The 16,739-nt window shown below is 36.9% G+C and overlaps 2 protein-coding genes and 1 pseudogene across 3 annotated transcripts; 1 reads left to right on the top strand and 2 right to left on the bottom strand.

The window, feature by feature from the left end:
- Positions 1–2,054: 2,054 nt before the first annotated feature.
- Positions 2,055–7,327, top strand: LOC147282902 (Polynucleotidyl transferase, ribonuclease H-like superfamily protein). Of its 2 annotated transcripts, XM_086247931.1 has the most exons (8): positions 2,055–2,166; positions 2,312–2,512; positions 3,610–3,733; positions 3,828–3,915; positions 4,649–4,786; positions 4,871–4,958; positions 5,058–5,178; positions 6,967–7,327. In XM_086247931.1, the coding sequence occupies exons 2-8, from the start codon at positions 2,356–2,358 to the stop codon at positions 7,136–7,138; spliced, it is 888 nt and encodes a 295-aa protein (XP_086104057.1). In that variant the 5' UTR covers positions 2,055–2,166; positions 2,312–2,355; the 3' UTR covers positions 7,139–7,327. The 2 variants fall into 2 exon arrangements, with proteins under 2 accessions (XP_086104057.1, XP_086104056.1); XM_086247930.1 differs by lacking the exon at positions 2,055–2,166 and having other exon boundaries at positions 2,179–2,512.
- A 3,706-nt stretch (positions 7,328–11,033) lies between these two features.
- On the bottom strand, positions 11,034–12,262 carry LOC147282901 (uncharacterized). The gene is made up of 2 exons (XM_086249315.1): positions 11,393–12,262; positions 11,034–11,217 (listed from the first exon to the last, which is right to left on the bottom strand). The coding sequence occupies exons 1-2, from the start codon at positions 12,232–12,234 to the stop codon at positions 11,181–11,183; spliced, it is 879 nt and encodes a 292-aa protein (XP_086105441.1). The 5' UTR covers positions 12,235–12,262; the 3' UTR covers positions 11,034–11,180.
- Positions 12,248–14,329, bottom strand: LOC147282900 (uncharacterized; annotated as a pseudogene).
- Positions 14,330–16,739: the final 2,410 nt, after the last annotated feature.

Here is a 16,739-nt window from a genome sequence, read left to right as displayed (position 1 = left end):
CGAAACCCAATTTTTTTTTTCTTTCCAATTACTCAAAAGCCTCAAACCTCAATCAACCCCTAAATCCATTTTATTTTTTTCTCTTTTTTCTTTTCCTTTTTCTTTTCTTTATTTTTTTCTTTATTTTTTCTTTCCTTCATTTTCCTCCTTCCTCCTCTGACTCTCTCCTCCAATCTTCCCTTTGCTTTTTATAATATATGGGCCCCACGTATTAAGAATTTTTATGTTTAAGTAATTAAGCCTCCATCTATTTCACTAAATGGCAGCAGACCAAATCATCAGCAATTAAGCCTTCATCTACTTTTGGCAGCAACCCGCCACCAAACTTATCAGCAAAACCAACATATCCTTCCTAAAACTTCCACTTTCGACCAGAACCACTGTCGCATCTCTTCTCCCTCCTTCCCCGATCTCTTCTCCCTCCCCCCATCGATCTCCTCTCTCCTCCACACCAATCACCCTTTGAATCTCTCTTTGATTTGCCACCGGTGCGTGCTCCGACAACTAGGTCGTCTCGCCTGTTCCTCCTCTCTCTCTCGTTGGTTTCTGCCTCCGAGTTGAAACTTTCGCCGAAATTTTGAGAATTTTGGAAATTTTCAAAAATTTTGGAAAATTTTGCCAAAATTTGAGCGAAAATTGTTTAGTTTGTTGTTAAAATTTCCATACCTTAAAAAAATGAAATTTTACACCTTGGTTTAAGAAAATATATTGGATGTACTAATAAGTTCAAATATTTTTTAAAATAAAGGTGAGTGTAAAGAGTATGTTGAGGGCTACTGATAAAAAAATTGGATTCAAATAGTGGCATTCAAATAAATTTTTACATTGAACATTATGTAAATATGTAATATTAAAATATTTTATTGATTTAAATGTAATTTGCTAATTTATAAAACCCTGATTATCTTAACATACTTTAGACCAAGGTATAAAATTTCAAAATTTTTGGAAAATTTCTTTTTTTTTTAAGGTATGGAAATTTTAACAATAAACCAAACAATTTTTGCTCAGATTTCGGCGAAAATTTTCAAAATTTCCCGTAATTCTCAAAATTTCGGCAAAAGTTTCGACTCGGAGGCAGAGACCAGTAGGAGAGAGAGGAGGAACAGGCGAGACGACCTAGTCGCCGAATGGCACACCGATGTCAGATCAAAGAGAGATTCAGAGGGTGATTAGGGAGGGAGGAGAGAGAAGAGATGGGGGAGGGAGAAGAGGAAGCGAGGGAAATCGGGGAAGGAGAGAGAGATATGGGAGGGATAGGGAGAAGGAGGAGAGAGAAGAGATGCGACAGTGGTTCTGGTCGAAAGTGGAAGTTTCAGGAAGGATATGTTGGTTTTTCTGATAAGTTTGGTCTGCTGCCAAAAATAGATAGCGGCTTAATTGCTGATGAGTTTGGTCTGACTGAAATAGATGGAGGCTTAATTGCTTAAACATAAAAATTCTTAATTCGTGGGGCCCATTATAAAAAGCAAAGGAAGATTGGAAGAGAGAATCACAAGAGGAAAAGAAAGGAAAGAAAAAAAAAAAAAAAGAGAGAAGAAAATAAAAGGGGTTTAGGGTTGATTGAGGTTTGGGGCTTTTGGGTAATTGGAAAAAAAAATTTGGATTTCGTTTAGTTTTTTTAAACTCTAAACCCTAATACATTTCTATATAAAAAATAATTAATAATGGCATAAACCATAATGTCTTATATTATATTCTAAAGAAAATAGAATATATAAGGTTTAGTATAAAAATTATAGAATATAAAGAGTATATAGGGTTTATTGTATAAATTATAAAGTATAAAAAATATACTAATTTTATTTAACAGTATATATTTTCAGCGCACATTATATTTATTTTATATCATATAAAACCTATTATATAATTTAGTTTCTTCAATGTTTTTTATCAATGTATGAAGTTTTTATTCAAAATTTTCGTATTTTGATAGCAATTTTCGTCGTTTCTGACTAATTTTTGTCAAAATTTAAAATTTTACTCCATGCTTTAAACTTCAATTATCAATATTTATTCAATTATTTTCAATTGCTTTCACAGTCACTTAAACTCTCTCCTCTAAAGCTCTTCTCTGTTCTCTAATCCTAATCTCAAAATCAATCAAAATTTGGGCCGAGTTAAGACTATTTTAGGGCGGGTGATTGGTGAATGGTGAATATTGTGGTAAGACCCTCTCCTCTCAAATTCGTGTCTCTGCCATTTTTTCGAAACCCAACTGCACTTGTAGCTTTTCTTGCAACTGGGATATAAAATTTTGCAACTTTTGAAATGGATCTTTACATTTTATTGGACTGTGACACTGGGCTAGGTCACGTTCAAAGCTGAGAAGAGAGAAAGAGAGGGTTGACTGGAATGGGATCGGACGCTGCGCTGCCCCAATGGGCCTCCGAGCCTTGCATTATGGGCATCGATGAAGCCGGCCGAGGCCCCGTTTTAGGGCCGATGGTGTACGGATGCTTGTACTGTGCTCGCTCGTACGAGAAGACTCTCTCCTCTTTGAACTTTGCAGGTTTAGCTTCCAAATCAATTTCATTTTTCTTTACTCATTTTTAGCTTTAATCTGATAGTTGACTGTTAAAGTTGTTGCATGGCTTGAAGAAAATGCTATTGTATTTTGGGGTTTATGAATGTACAAAGAAATTGTTATGCTTTGATGGGTCTTCAATGCAATCTCATTATTTGACTGCTATGCTAATGAACTTAAACACAAATGCAAAGAAATCAATTGATTTCATTCTGTTAGCTGTTAAGCTAATAAACTCCAAAAAAAAAAAAAAAAAAAAGGTAAAAAAGTGGATTTTATATTAAACATGATTAGTTTCACACTGAAGAAAGCATCAATATTTTCTGTGATTCCTGGAGATATTGCTCTGGAATTTTGAATTAAAACTGTCAATACCGAGTCTTTTGGTCAATGCTACTCAAAATGAGTTTTTAAACTGAGCAGCCACCTAAATAGGGGACAATGTAGCAAGCATTAAGACTCTTTTAAGTAATTTCTAAATACCCTTTCTGTAATTATCAAACCACACCATGCCATGCTTGAAGATGTGGGAAGGAGTTGTGGCTTTGTTCCACATTCTCGAATACATGTACATATCATTCATCACGTATACCGGTTGGGTTACTTAAGATAATCGATGACTATGGATTTTTGTTCTTTTAATATGAACAAAAATCGGAATACTTAAACATCAAAAGCATGAAATCACCTAAGCCTTAATGCTTATGAACTATAATGTTGTCTTCAATTTACGGAAATTAGTTCTAAGCATTGGCTTAGTAAACGTAGTTCACATGAAATTATTTGATTTAACACTTGTGTTACATGCACCCATATTCTGGTTTTATGATATAGAGAAAAATGCATTTGGGATACCTTCCTTAGGACCAATTAATTAGGTAAATGGCTGTTTCATCTGAAAAGTTCTACTTGGTGGCTGCACTGTGGTGCTTCAATTGAGGAGAAGATGTGGGATGTTGACTCTCATTATGTATTTTAGAGTGAATTTCACTTCCCTGGAAATTATGAGCTCCTTAACTGCTCAATGTGGCATCAGAAATCACATCCCGCCCATGTTTTTAATCCTGTTTTGTTTCCCGCAGATTCAAAGACACTGAAAGAAGAGAAGAGGGAGGAATTATTTGAGAATTTAAAGACTAATGAATCAATTGGGTGGGCTGTTGATGTCATAGATCCAAGGGAACTTTCAGCTAAAATGCTAAAGAAGTTAGTGAAGAATATCGATACTTTTTTATATTTTTTATTGTCTATGACTTGTTAGCTGTTCTTACCTGATTTCTCTGGTTTCTTTTCAAAACAGAAATAAGATCAACCTTAATGAGATATCACATGACTCTGCAATTGGCCTTATCACTAAGGCACTAAACATGGGAGTTTTACTAACTGAGGTAAACACCTTCTTTCTTACAAAGTTTATTGGTTATCTACAAGTCTTTATTTATATAAATGACTGTCTCAGCTCTCAAATAATTTTCAATTGCATTTGCTACACATTCTTGATGAACAAAACTGAGAAGGCACATTCTTAATTCCATACACAAAACATTGTGAGATAAAAAATAGTTTGCTGCATTGAGTTCTTGGGTTATCAGGCTAACAGTTTGCCATTATGGTATCAGAAGCCATTTGAAGGAGAAACATGTAGATACTGTCATAGGATCAATCTTTAGATTACTAAGTGATAGTGTACAAAGAATATTTAATTAAAAAAAAAGAAGTAGAACAAAAGTAACGTGAGACAATGAAGTGAATGCGCTTGAATTGGTATACTTTTCTTAAAAACCTTAACAAATATTTTTGTATGTTAAAAAAAAAGAAAAGGAATCTATAAGGTAAGTTCTCCTGGTGCGAACTTATTTGTATATAAAATCCTAACTTAACCATGCAGTTTCTGTTGTTTCCCAATCTTATGGCAACCCTTTCCTTCTCTTTCTTTTTGTACTTTTTCTTCAATGTCCTATTTCATGTGCAAGCCTCAGAAGAAGATCCCACAAAAAATTCATCACAATCAAATAGTTTCTTGGAAACATTGGGATGCTTTTTGAACCAGTCATTTGATAATGTTAGATTATGTTTGAAAGGTGAAAACCTACAAAAAATTTACAAATTTATATATTTCAGGTTTACGTGGATACAGTGGGGGATGCTGATAAGTATAGAGCTAAACTGTCTGAAAGATTCCCTTCTGTCAAGTTTGTGGTTGCAAAGAAGGCTGATAGCCTTTATCCGGTTGTCAGTGGAGCAAGCATCGTTGCCAAAGTAATTACCTTGCCCTTGTGGAACTCCACACTGGAAGTCCCTGGAGGACGCATTAATTTTAACTTTCATTCATATCATGCGCAGGTCACAAGAGACAGAGCCTTGCGGGAATGGGTGCTTGATGAAACAACTGAGGATTTGCACAAAAACTTTGGTTCTGGATATCCTGGAGGTGAATAGTTTATGCCTCTTTTTATATTTTATAAATAACTTTGTAAGCATCATATGGTTACTATACCATGAGGAGTATGGTTATGGTTTTATCTCCCAGATCCAGATACCAAGGCCTGGTTGCAAGGTCACAAACACTCAGTATTTGGGTTCCCATCATTGGTCCGTTTCAGCTGGGGTACATGCACTCCCTATTTCAAAGACATCGTTGAAGTCGTATGGTCAGTCCTGCATTTCTCAGCAACTTCTATCACAATCTGTTTAGTAGAAGTTCATTTTGTGTATTTACCTGCACATATATAGTGTTTTTGTTAAATCTGTATGGAGTGTGCTTGTTCTTATTCTGTATTCTAGACAGGGTCATGCATGAGTCATTTTTGATGATATCTGTGCAAATATTGGTTGTCCGGATTTACAGACCTATCGGTGGAAATATTGATATTAGGAGAAATATTGGTAAAGCTAATGGAAACAACAGAGTTTTTCTTTAAAATATGAAAATTTGAATAAAATTTCTAGAAACCCTAAACCAGTGCAGTGATGCTTCAGTTATAAAATAGTATGTCTAAATTATCTATGATGGAAAACATTATGCAGTGCTAACAATAAAAAATATTAAATAATAGTAGTAGGGCCTAAACCATATCTTTCCTCCTTTCCATGTAACGCCTTTAATTTAACCTCCACATCCTTTTCTTTATTCACTTCCCCAAACACTTTGTTATTATCCCCTTTTTATGTAACCCCTCATGAATTTGAAGCCTTCCCAGTGTTGATCATAATCTGATTCCCACCAACTCTCAAATAGCACTAATGAAATCTTATTTCTTCCTTGCGTCGATCCTCATCTTGTATTGCATGTACGAAGTCTGCCTCTCCAGTAAATGGACACGTAAGGGGTGAGGCACTTTGTGAAGCTCAAGCATTTCTCAGTCTTAAAAGTAAAGATGTGGGGAAACAAGGTGATGCTTTGATGCCGACTAGGCAAGTGCAATTGGTGATAGACGACTACCTTGGGTTATTGCACATTCATTGAGGGGAATCTAGTGTCTTGGAGAAGCAAGGAACAACCTGTGTTTGCTATATCCAATGTAGATGCTGAATACAATGCTATGACGCATGGAATTTGTGTGCTTCCGTGGCTTAAATGATGATGAATGAGTTGGGAATTGTCGGTGACAGTGTTGAGGGTCTTGATACTATACAGTGATAATAAGGCTGATATCATATTGCTCATCATTAAGTTGAAAACGATTGAACAAGAAATATTGAAGTTTAAAGGCATGATCAAGGGAGAAGATGAGTGAAGGATTGATTTGCATGCCCTTTTTGAAATCAGAATAGTTGGCCAATATATACAGGGTTGTGGTAGTAGGTTTTCTCATTCTGTTGTATACAAGCTGGCCATGAGAGTTAATCTATTCACCAACTTGTGGTAAGTGTTATATTATGTTTTGAAATATGAGAATCAGAGATTTTTAGTTTTGTAACTTTTGTAGATACCCATTAAATATTAATACACGGTAGTACCAAAAGGAAAAGGAAAACATATTCTCTTCATTTTTCTCTCTCAAAAACTCTCTTCTTCTCTCCTTTTACTTCCTCCTAGCTTTATCTTATACTAGAAACACATTTTAGTTGTGTGATGTGGATTGTGTGATACATCAATGGTCCCTTCTAAACAAGTTGTAATTCTCTTCTTCCTCTCTTCATGGAAAACTAAACTGAGCAGAAAATAAGAACCAGTTATCACTAAAGAGGTGGTAATTTCAATTACTAAACATGGTTTTTGTCCTGTTCGTATTGTTCAGTGATTATACAGCAAACTTTTATTCAAGCATGTGCAGATGTATGCATTTTATTTTGGATTTGTCAACAATTCATTTCCCCACCTTCTTTTTCATCAACTAGACAGAATTATTATTATTTTTTTCTGCCCGCCACAGACAGATTGAAATTCTTGGATATGCCAATTTACTTCCGATTTGGATCTTTGATTATTTTCATAGGGAAGCCAATGATGAAGATGGTTCTAGCAGTAGTAATGGCAAGCGGCAATTGAAATTAAGCAATTTTGGTGTCACAACATCCAAGAGAAAGAGTGAAGAAATTGAATCAAGTGGAAAAGGGCGCTGCAAATTTTTTCAGGCTCGTAAACTTGAGCAAGTCACTGATTTCTAAGTAAAAGGTTTGACACATTATTATTTGTATTTTTGCCTTCCTTGATTCAGAACAGAGAGTTATCAGATTTTTTCTTTACAGTTCTCATTGATAAGAAAATGCAGAGGTGAATGGAAGAACTTGGCTAATTAAACAACTTGTGATTAAGGGAATTTGACTGAGTAATATGATGAGAAAATATTTTTTTCTTATCTGTGTTGAAATCCAGTGTATTTCCATTTTGGAGTTATAAGACTTTTTGTGGTGCACTGGCAAAGGAATTCTTTTGATTGCTCTTGTGACCCAATGATTTAACATGATCGGAGAGGTGGTACACCTACTCTTGCCCAAAAAAAAGAGAGGTGGTGCACCTAGCATTACCCAATTTTTAAAGAATAATAAAGGCAAGATTGACCACAGTTTACCCAAGCGCCTCGTGTTTAGCATATCAATTCAGTAGCGTACAAATAAAACAAAGTGAAACCCAATTTTTTGGAGAAAAATAAAAGAAGAAAATTAAACCCAAACTAAGTAAAATTCGTTAAAGAAAAAACATGAAATTAAATTGACTCTTCAAAGATGATTACAGTACTGATAGAATGTCTCAGTGCTTAATTATCATAATATCCTTTACCGATAGAGTGGATCGATCGGTAGGATGATAAGTCGAATTTGGGCATTACACTCTTCTGAATAAAAATTGGTTTGATAAAAGATGGAATTAGTTCGACCATATAACCCCACGACCCATATCAACATCAACAAGCCTTGCCCCATTCAAAAGTTGAAGATCCACACCTTCTAAACATGATAGCAAAGCTTGTACTGTTAAAGATGATGAAGAAAGCGAACAGAGAAAGCAAAGAATTTGAGAGAGAAAGTAAAGAAGGAAGAGGAAAGTGTTTTATGTATTTCAGTATATGTTCGTACAGTGACTAGTGCAAGACTTATATACACTGCATAATGAAAGGCATAACTGTTACTGTTATAACAAAGCTAACAGCTAAACTAATCAACTTGACAGCTCAGCAAACTAACTAACTGAACTAATTACAATTAATGCTAATTAATAACCACTTGTAATATAACCTCTATCACCCTCCCTCAAGCTCATGCTGGGATGGCCCAAGCATGAGATTGTTGCGAAGAAAACGAAGATGAGGTGAAGATAGCCCTTTGGTGAGGGCATCAGCTAACTGTTCAGTGGTAGGTAAATATTCAAGAATGATATCTCCCCGAGTAACCCGTTCACGCACAAAGTGACAGTCGATCTCTATGTGTTTTGCTTTAGAATGACAGACGGGATTGGAGGAGAGAGCCATTGCGGAGACATTATCACAATACATGACTGGAGGAGAAGGCAGAAAAACCCGAAGATCACAGAGAAGCTGACGCAGCCAAGCAACCTCTGCAGCTGTGATAGCCATAGCACGATACTCAGCTTCAGTCGAAGAACGAGACACTGTATGCTGACGTTTAGAAGACCATGAGATGGGGTTTGAGCCAAGGAAAATAACAAATCCAGTAGTAGACCTACGGTCATCAGGTTCTCCACCCCAGTCAGCATCACTATAAGCAGATAGAGACAATGAACTAGGCTTAAAATGAATCCCAAAATCAATGGTACCTTGCAGATAACGCAAGATACGATGAACAAATTTAAGATGTAAGTCAGTGGGAGATTGCATGAACTGACAAGCTGTGTTGACAGCAAAAGCAATGTCTGGCCGGGTAAAAGTCAAGTACTGAAGTCCTCCAACAATGCTTCTATAATGACTAGGATCAGAGAGAAGTGCACCATCAGTTTTAAGCAATTTGAGATGAGGAAGACAGGGAGAAGAACACGGTTTGCATGCAGACATACCAGCTTTGTGTAACAAATCCTTAGCATATTTATGTTGATTGACAAACAAACCTTGAGTTGTAGAGTGAATATGCAATCCAAGAAAGTAACTCAAATCACCAAGGTCTTTCATATCAAATTTAGCAGACAACTGATCAGTGATATCTTGGATGGCAGTAGCATCATTGCCAGTAAGGATGATATCATCCACATACAGTAAGAGGATGACTATGGTGTTCCCTTTACATCGAACAAACAGGGACGAATCAGCATAAGAAGTATGAAATCCCAAACCTGGAAGATGACTAGTGAATCGTTCATGCCATGCCCGGGGAGCTTGCTTTAACCCATACAAAGATTTTTGTAACTTGCAGACATAAGAGGGATGCTGAGAATTGACAAAGCCTTGAGGTTGAGACATGTAAACCTCCTCATGAAGAAGACCATGCAGAAAAGCATTTTTCACATCTAATTGCTTCAATTTCCACTTACATTGAGCAGCCAAGGCCAAGATCAAGCGAACAGTAGCATGTTTCACTACTGGACTAAAGGTTTCGTCAAAGTCAAGACCAGGTTCTTGACTATAACCTTTAGCAACCAACCGGGCCTTGTGTCGAGCAATAGAACCATCTGGGTTTCTCTTCACTCTATAAACCCATTTACAACCAACAATATTTCGATGAGGAGGAGGAGGAACCAAGCTCCAAGTACCCTGAGTTTGTAAGGCATCGTATTCCTCCTGCATAGCCTGCTGCCAAACAGAAATTCGAGAGGCTGAAGTATAGGTGGTAGGTTCAACCTGTGTAAGATCAACCTGAGGCTTAGCTGAGAAGGCCTTAGGCTTAATTATACCAGACTTACTCCTTGTTTGCATAGAATGTGTATTGCCAAAAGGTAGTGGTAAAATAGAACCACAAGGAACTGTAGAAGAAGTAGGAGCAGGGAAATCAGCCAGGGAAGAACCAGATAAGGCTGGTGAAGACTGAACTAAAGGAGATAACTCTGATGTAGCAACCGCCGGGGAACTAGCTGGAGAAGAAGGAGATGATAGCTCGGCTGCAGGAACAAGCACATGAGAGGAAGGGATGGTAGCATGAGTAGCCTCAGCATTATCCATGGCAAGAGAGGACTGAGAAAGAGAGACACTTAAAGTAGGAGAAGGAGTGTGTAATAATGGTGGAGAAATAGAAACAATGATAGGAGAAGACAGTGACTGAGAAGGTGACAGTGAAGATAAGGGAGAAGAAATGGACTGAGTAACATAAGGAAAGACACCCTCATCAAAAAGAACATGTCGGGAGATATATAACCTTTTAGACTTGAGATCATAACACAAGTAGCCTTTGTAACCAGCAGCATACCCAAGAAAAACACAAATTTGAGATTTGGGTTGCAGTTTATTAATATTGTAAGGTTTTAGTAAAGGGAAGCAAGCACAGCCAAATGTGCGAAGATGAGAAATGGAAGGCAGTTGGCCAAGAAGAACCTCATAAGGAGATTTAAATCCGAGACCTTTACAAGGCATACGATTAATAAGGTAAATGGAAGTTGAGCAGGCATAAAACCAGAATGAAGATGGCAAAGAAGCTGTGGATAATAAGGTAATGGCAGTTTCAACAATATGCCTATGTTTTCTTTCAGCTAGGCCATTTTGTTCAGGTGTGTGTGGACAAGATAAGTGATGCATGATGCCATGTTGAGCCAAAAATTGTTGAAACAATTTTGAAGTATACTCCCCACCACCATCAGATTGAAAGGTTTTAATAGAAGCTGAAAATTGAGTAGAAACAAAGGCATGAAAGCGAACAAAAATAGAGTAAACTTCTGATTTATTTATCATTGGAAAAATCCAAGTAAACCTTGTACATTCATCAACAAAAGAGACATAATATCTATATCCCTCGATGGAAATACAAGGAGCTGGACCCCAAACATCAGAATGTACAACACTAAAGGGAATGACAGATTGTGTGGATGACAAAGAAAAAGGCAACTTGGACATTTTTCCAGAAATACAGGAATGACACAATGGTACAGAATTAGAAGATGAAAAAGAGATTTGATGTATTGACAAGACTTTGGCAACAATATCAGCTGCAGGGTGACCTAATCTGTTGTGCCAAAGAGAAGATTGTACTTGTTTGCCAAGAAATGCTGTAGGTGGAGTGTTGGATTGATAAGAGGAAAGGGAACATGGCAGTGGATATAAGCCGTTGCTACTCAAGCCTTGGTAGAGGAGCCTCCCTGTGTGCTTGTCCTGTATAACAAAAGAGTGATCATCAAAAGTAATTCGACATTGATTATCTCGACAGAGTTGATTGACTGAAAGTAGATTAGCAGCAAGCTTAGGAACATGAAAAACATTAGAGAGATGCAAAGGATGAGTAGTATGAGAACAAATGGAAGTGTAGCCAATATTCTTGATATCTAACCCTTCGCCACTGCCCACAGTAACTGACGTATTGCTTGTAAATGGAGTGACCAAAGACAATTTGGAGAGATCAGCAGTCATGTGATTAGAAGCACCAGAATCAGCGATCCAAAACTCAGGCTCATGTGATGGAGGATCATAAGTGGCAGTTATGGCTTGAAGTGTGGTTGATGGACCTTGGCCTTGAAAAGAGAAGTTAGCTCGATGATAACAGTCCAAGGCTGTATGGCCCTTCTTAGAACAAATTTGACATTGCCAGATGACATCAGATGAAGGAGAATCTTGTGGAGGAACCCTATGATAGCAGTATTCAGCAGTATGACCTCTTTTGCCACAAATGTGACATTCCTGTGGAGGAACCCTCTGATAGCAGTACTCAGCAGTATGGCCTCTTTTGCCACAAATGTGACATTCCCGGACTTGATAAGAAGAAGATGCATGATGTGTAGAAGAAGCACCACTTCCAGAAGCATCATGACCACCATGAAACCCTTGTGTGATAGACCCAGGCTGACTAAGAATTCCAGGACCAGAATGATTATAACTGGTATAAGAGTGATTATAGGATTGATTCCTTCCATAGTTCCTCCCATTACCATGATTATAAGACCTGAAGTTAGTAGAGTGTCTACCTCGACCTCGGCCTCGATAAGATTGAGAGCCATTATGATGAACAGAATACCCATATGAAGCATAAGATGGTGGAGATCCATGAGAACCTGCCATGAAAGAACCGTGTCCAGCCTGAGCAATCATAGCTGGAAGGGGCTGAACAGGTAAGAATCGAGCAGCAAAATTAATATCTTCTTCAGCTGCAAGAAGCTGAGCTCGAAATTCTTGCATAGTAATTGGAGTTTCACGAGCTTTAACCACAGTTTTAATGGTATGAAACTCTGGAGGTAGACCATTCAATGTGATAATCACAATATCCTCATCAGCCATAGTAACACCAAAAGCAGACAATTGGTCTCTAGCTGTCTTGACACGCTTGAGGTACTCATCAATGGAGTCACTACCTTTTTGGATGGTCTGAATGTTAGTCTTTAGTTGCATTATACTTGCACGAGACACTGTGGAATACCGTTTCTTAAGATTTAACCAAACTTCACGAGCAGACTTGCTCCCAACAACATAAGTGAGTGCATCAGGAGACAAAGTTGCAGTAATCAGAGAGATAAGAGCTCTATCAGCCTTCTTCCATTCTTTGTACTCAGAGGAAACCTCAGGAGTGATACCACCCTCATCGGTAATTACAAATTGAAAGGGACATTGAATAGAGCCATCAATGAACCCCAGAAGGTCATGACCTTCAAGCAGAGATTGGAGTTGAAAATTCCATGTAATGAAATTTGAGTCATCAAGTCTCACAGTCACAAGGTTACAAACATTGGATAAAAGAGAAATTGAAGCAGCCATTATCAAGATTTCAAGAGCACAGAGAGGAAAATGAAACGAAGGAAGCAAGAAAGTAGAGGAAGCAGAGGAAGCAAGAAAGTAGATGACTTTCAAGATCTAAAGAAAATAACGCAGGAATCCAAATCAAGAATGATAGTACAGCACCAAGAATTAGAGAAAACGAAGAGAAATGACAATTCTAGGGTTTCGCAATAATCAAGAACCCAAATCAAAGCAGAGAAATCAAAAAATCTTTGAGATAACGAAGAAGAAATAGAATGAAGTAAAGATCACCAGATTCAGAGAGAGAATACGAAGCAAAGCAGTGGATCGTTAATGGCGTGAGCCTCTACTGCTCTGATACCATGATAGCAAAGCTTGTACTGTTAAAGATGATGAAGAAAGCGAACAGAGAAAGCAAAGAATTTGAGAGAGAAAGTAAAGAAGGAAGAGGAAAGTGTTTTATGTATTTCAGTATATGTTCGTACAGTGACTAGTGCAAGACTTATATACACTGCATAATGAAAGGCATAACTGTTACTGTTATAACAAAGCTAACAACTAAACTAATCAACTTGACAGCTCAGCAAACTAACTAACTGAACTAATTACAATTAATGCTAATTAATAACCACTTGTAATATAACCTCTATCAAAACAAACTTGTTCAAAATAAGCATCTTTCACATTAATATTAGTCACCTTGGCCCTCTTCAATTTCGCATATTTTTGAATAGCACCCTCTAAATTAGCATTTCTAAGATCAACACCATGCAGTTTTGCATAACTTAAGTCTGCTTTGTAAAAGCTACATTCCACCAAACACGCAGCATCTAGATTTGCTGAGTAAAGATTAGCTGCAGCAAAATAAGCATCACGAAGATTTGCATACATAAGCATAGCTCCAGCAAATGAAGTACTACAAAGATTTGCACCTTCCAGATTAACAGAACCAAGAATAGCTCCACCAAGTGCATTGTCAAAGAAGGCACCCTCAGCATCCGCATGTTTAAAAATCGAACCTTGAATATTAGAACTCGAGAAACACACATTTTTCAGACATGCATAGCTGAAGTCTACCATTGAGAGGTCTAATTTTGAAAGGTCAAGGCCAGAAAGATTAAGACCTCTAAACTTGAGTGTCTCATTCGACTGCTTACACTTTATTATACCAGTACATGTTAAATCTGTACCCAACTTTTCATCATTCTTCCTCTTGTTTACAAGAGCATGTATTCCAGCTTTTAACTCAAGCAGTTGATAGTATTCTGCCTCTAATAGAAGTTCTAAATATTTCAGATCTTCCATAGTGGGAACAACACCATTTCTTAACCAATTAAGAATGTATCGAAAATATTTACCATCTCTATCAATAAAAACGTACCCAGTTTCAGGATCTGAACACACGGTATAAACGTCCACTGAACATTGCAGCAAGCATTGAATTGGGCTCCCGCTGAGTTAAGGTATCAACAGTAGTGCAAAACTTTTTTCCTCCGATGTTGAGCCGAACCAGAGAGGAGCCATTTGAGTCCTTGGACATTGCTGTGAAAAAAAACCCTACTGCTTTTAACTTTAACTAGTGGACTGGTGAGTTGCAACTTGAAAAGAAAGTAATTTGTCACACTCCCTTATATAAGTGTGTTGGAATTTCAGCCCATGAGTACGTTATGTGGCTCTTCGAATTCCAAGCACATTAATTATAGATGGTGAATGATTCATTCATTCAATGCAAATGAAACGTTGGCTGGGGATGTTTGGAGTAAATACACTATTCCAGATATTCCATTCATGCAAGTTTAACGGCTAGCTGGAGCATGATTACTCTTGCATTTCCATGCAAGTGAGTCGTTTGCATTGGGAGGTAAATAAGTCTTTTGGACTTTCAAACTGTATTAAGGAGGTGTCTTGCTGCCTATTGGCATCAAGCAATTAAGCCAAGGACTTCATCCGTGTACCACTACTCAAACAATGAGAGAGTGTGATTATGAGAGAGAGAGTGTGATTGTGAGAGAGAGAGAGAGTACTGTGAGAGAGAAGTGAGGTGGTTTCTCCTTTAGTGTTCCTTTACTAGCACCTTGATCGATGAAGTGTTTGTTGTTCTTTGTATTCTCTCTTGTAGTTGTTGAAGTCTTATTTCTTAGATTTGGTAAGATCGTTTTGGTTGTACCCATTATGATATAGTGGACATTTTAAGTTCTTTGTATTCCTATCTTATTGTTCAATTTATTTATTGGTTTGAGTTTAATAATTTCCCATTCTATTTTAATTGATCCTAAGTGATAGATACAAATTACAAGATACTTGACTAAACATATGCATCGACTAAATAGACATTTCATTCAACTATTGATCTAAACTTCGATTCTCAATATTCGTTGTACTTAGAAAAATGAAGGTGATTCATATTAACAGATTGTCAACCATCTAAAAAGTCTGATATGTATTCTATATAGATTTCATAGACATCATCAATGCTACTGTTACACACACACAAAAAAAAAAAAAAAAAAGCATTAACGTGCTGCACAAACCAAGCAAGATTATCCCTAATAGCCTCAGCCTTAGCAAGTAGTGCACCATCACACCACCCCTGTGTCATCTTTTCCTTCAAGCAAAATGGGCACCATCAAGCTTTGCACCCTCCAAATGCGCACCTCCAACATCTACTTCTTGTGAGCATGTGCAATGGAGACCAATTGGCAATTCAATTGGCATTTATTGACAATTTGAAACAAAAATGGTTTGCAATGGGAAGTCATTGGCAATAAGTGAATTGAAATGACAATTGAGAGATCAAAAAATTGACTTGACAATTGCCAATTGATCTAGAGTTAATAAAGGGACTCACCATGAAAAAAGTCAACAAGAGGAGAGAGAAAGTGGTAATTGGCTGCCCTGGGCCCGCAGGTTTGCTGCAACATCAGCACATGAACTTGCTTGATATTGGGCCATCTTGCTTGTTGATGTTTGAGCCTTGTAAATATATTTGGGTATTAATTTAAATTATTTAAAAAATTAAATATTTGGCTCATTTTAAAGATCTCATTGAGATAATTTCAATGATATAATTTCTAAAATAAATAAATTTATAAATTTTAATTTGGAAGAGAATATACGAAAACATTAAAAATATATAGTTATTCACTTATGCTATTGACTTAAACCATTGCAACAAAACAGTCTTGTGTCAAATCAATAATTGAAAAATGAGGTCAATAGGCTTGTATTGAATTGCATATTGACCTCAACCATTACACATGCTCCAAATTAGCTCCTTGAAGATCTGCATCCTTGAAATTAGTATTACTAAGCTTGACACTCTGCATGTCTGCTCCTTTCAAAATAGCTCCCTCAAAATTGGCATTGACAAAAGAAAACCAAAAAACCAAAACCCAATCTCAAGGTGAAAATCTATTTAATTACCTTGATCTTTGAATTGAAAGAGACTATAGGCATAGAGAAAGTGCTAACCAAACGATGGCAGATTGTTTGGTTATTTTCTCAGTAACCAAACGACTCGATTGTAGAGAGATAACCAACAAATTGTTGAGGGTTAGAAAGAATGAGCAAAGAATCAAAATGATTTCTTACATTTTGATTTTCTCGGTAAACAAACAAGGGTCTTTTTTCAATTTTGGTACCTGAACTTTGGGTCTTGTCCCAACTAGTTGGGACAATGCCTAAAGTTCAGGTACCGAAATTGAAAAAACCCAACAAACAGTGTTTAGGTCGAGGAGAGAGAAATATGAGGCTGAGGTTGAGGTTGAGATGAGAGAGGTTAGATTAAGGGCATAGCGAACAGGTAGAGGCTAGGTCTGAAAAAAAAAAAAAGAGGAAGACAAAAACGATATTTTATCATTTTTAGAAAACCTCTATTTATGAATTATTTTTCAAAATTCGTTACCAAACGCGTTTTCTCAACCTAAACATGATTTTGGTGTTTAAAAAAA

The sequence above is a fragment of the Dryas octopetala genome, chromosome 6 (assembly GCF_963921425.1).
Source record: "Dryas octopetala chromosome 6, drDryOcto1.1, whole genome shotgun sequence".
In the NCBI taxonomy this organism is placed as follows: Eukaryota; Viridiplantae; Streptophyta; class Magnoliopsida; order Rosales; family Rosaceae; genus Dryas; species Dryas octopetala.
The sequence above is the reverse complement of the archived record's forward strand: the minus strand, read 5'-3'. Positions and strand labels throughout refer to the sequence as shown.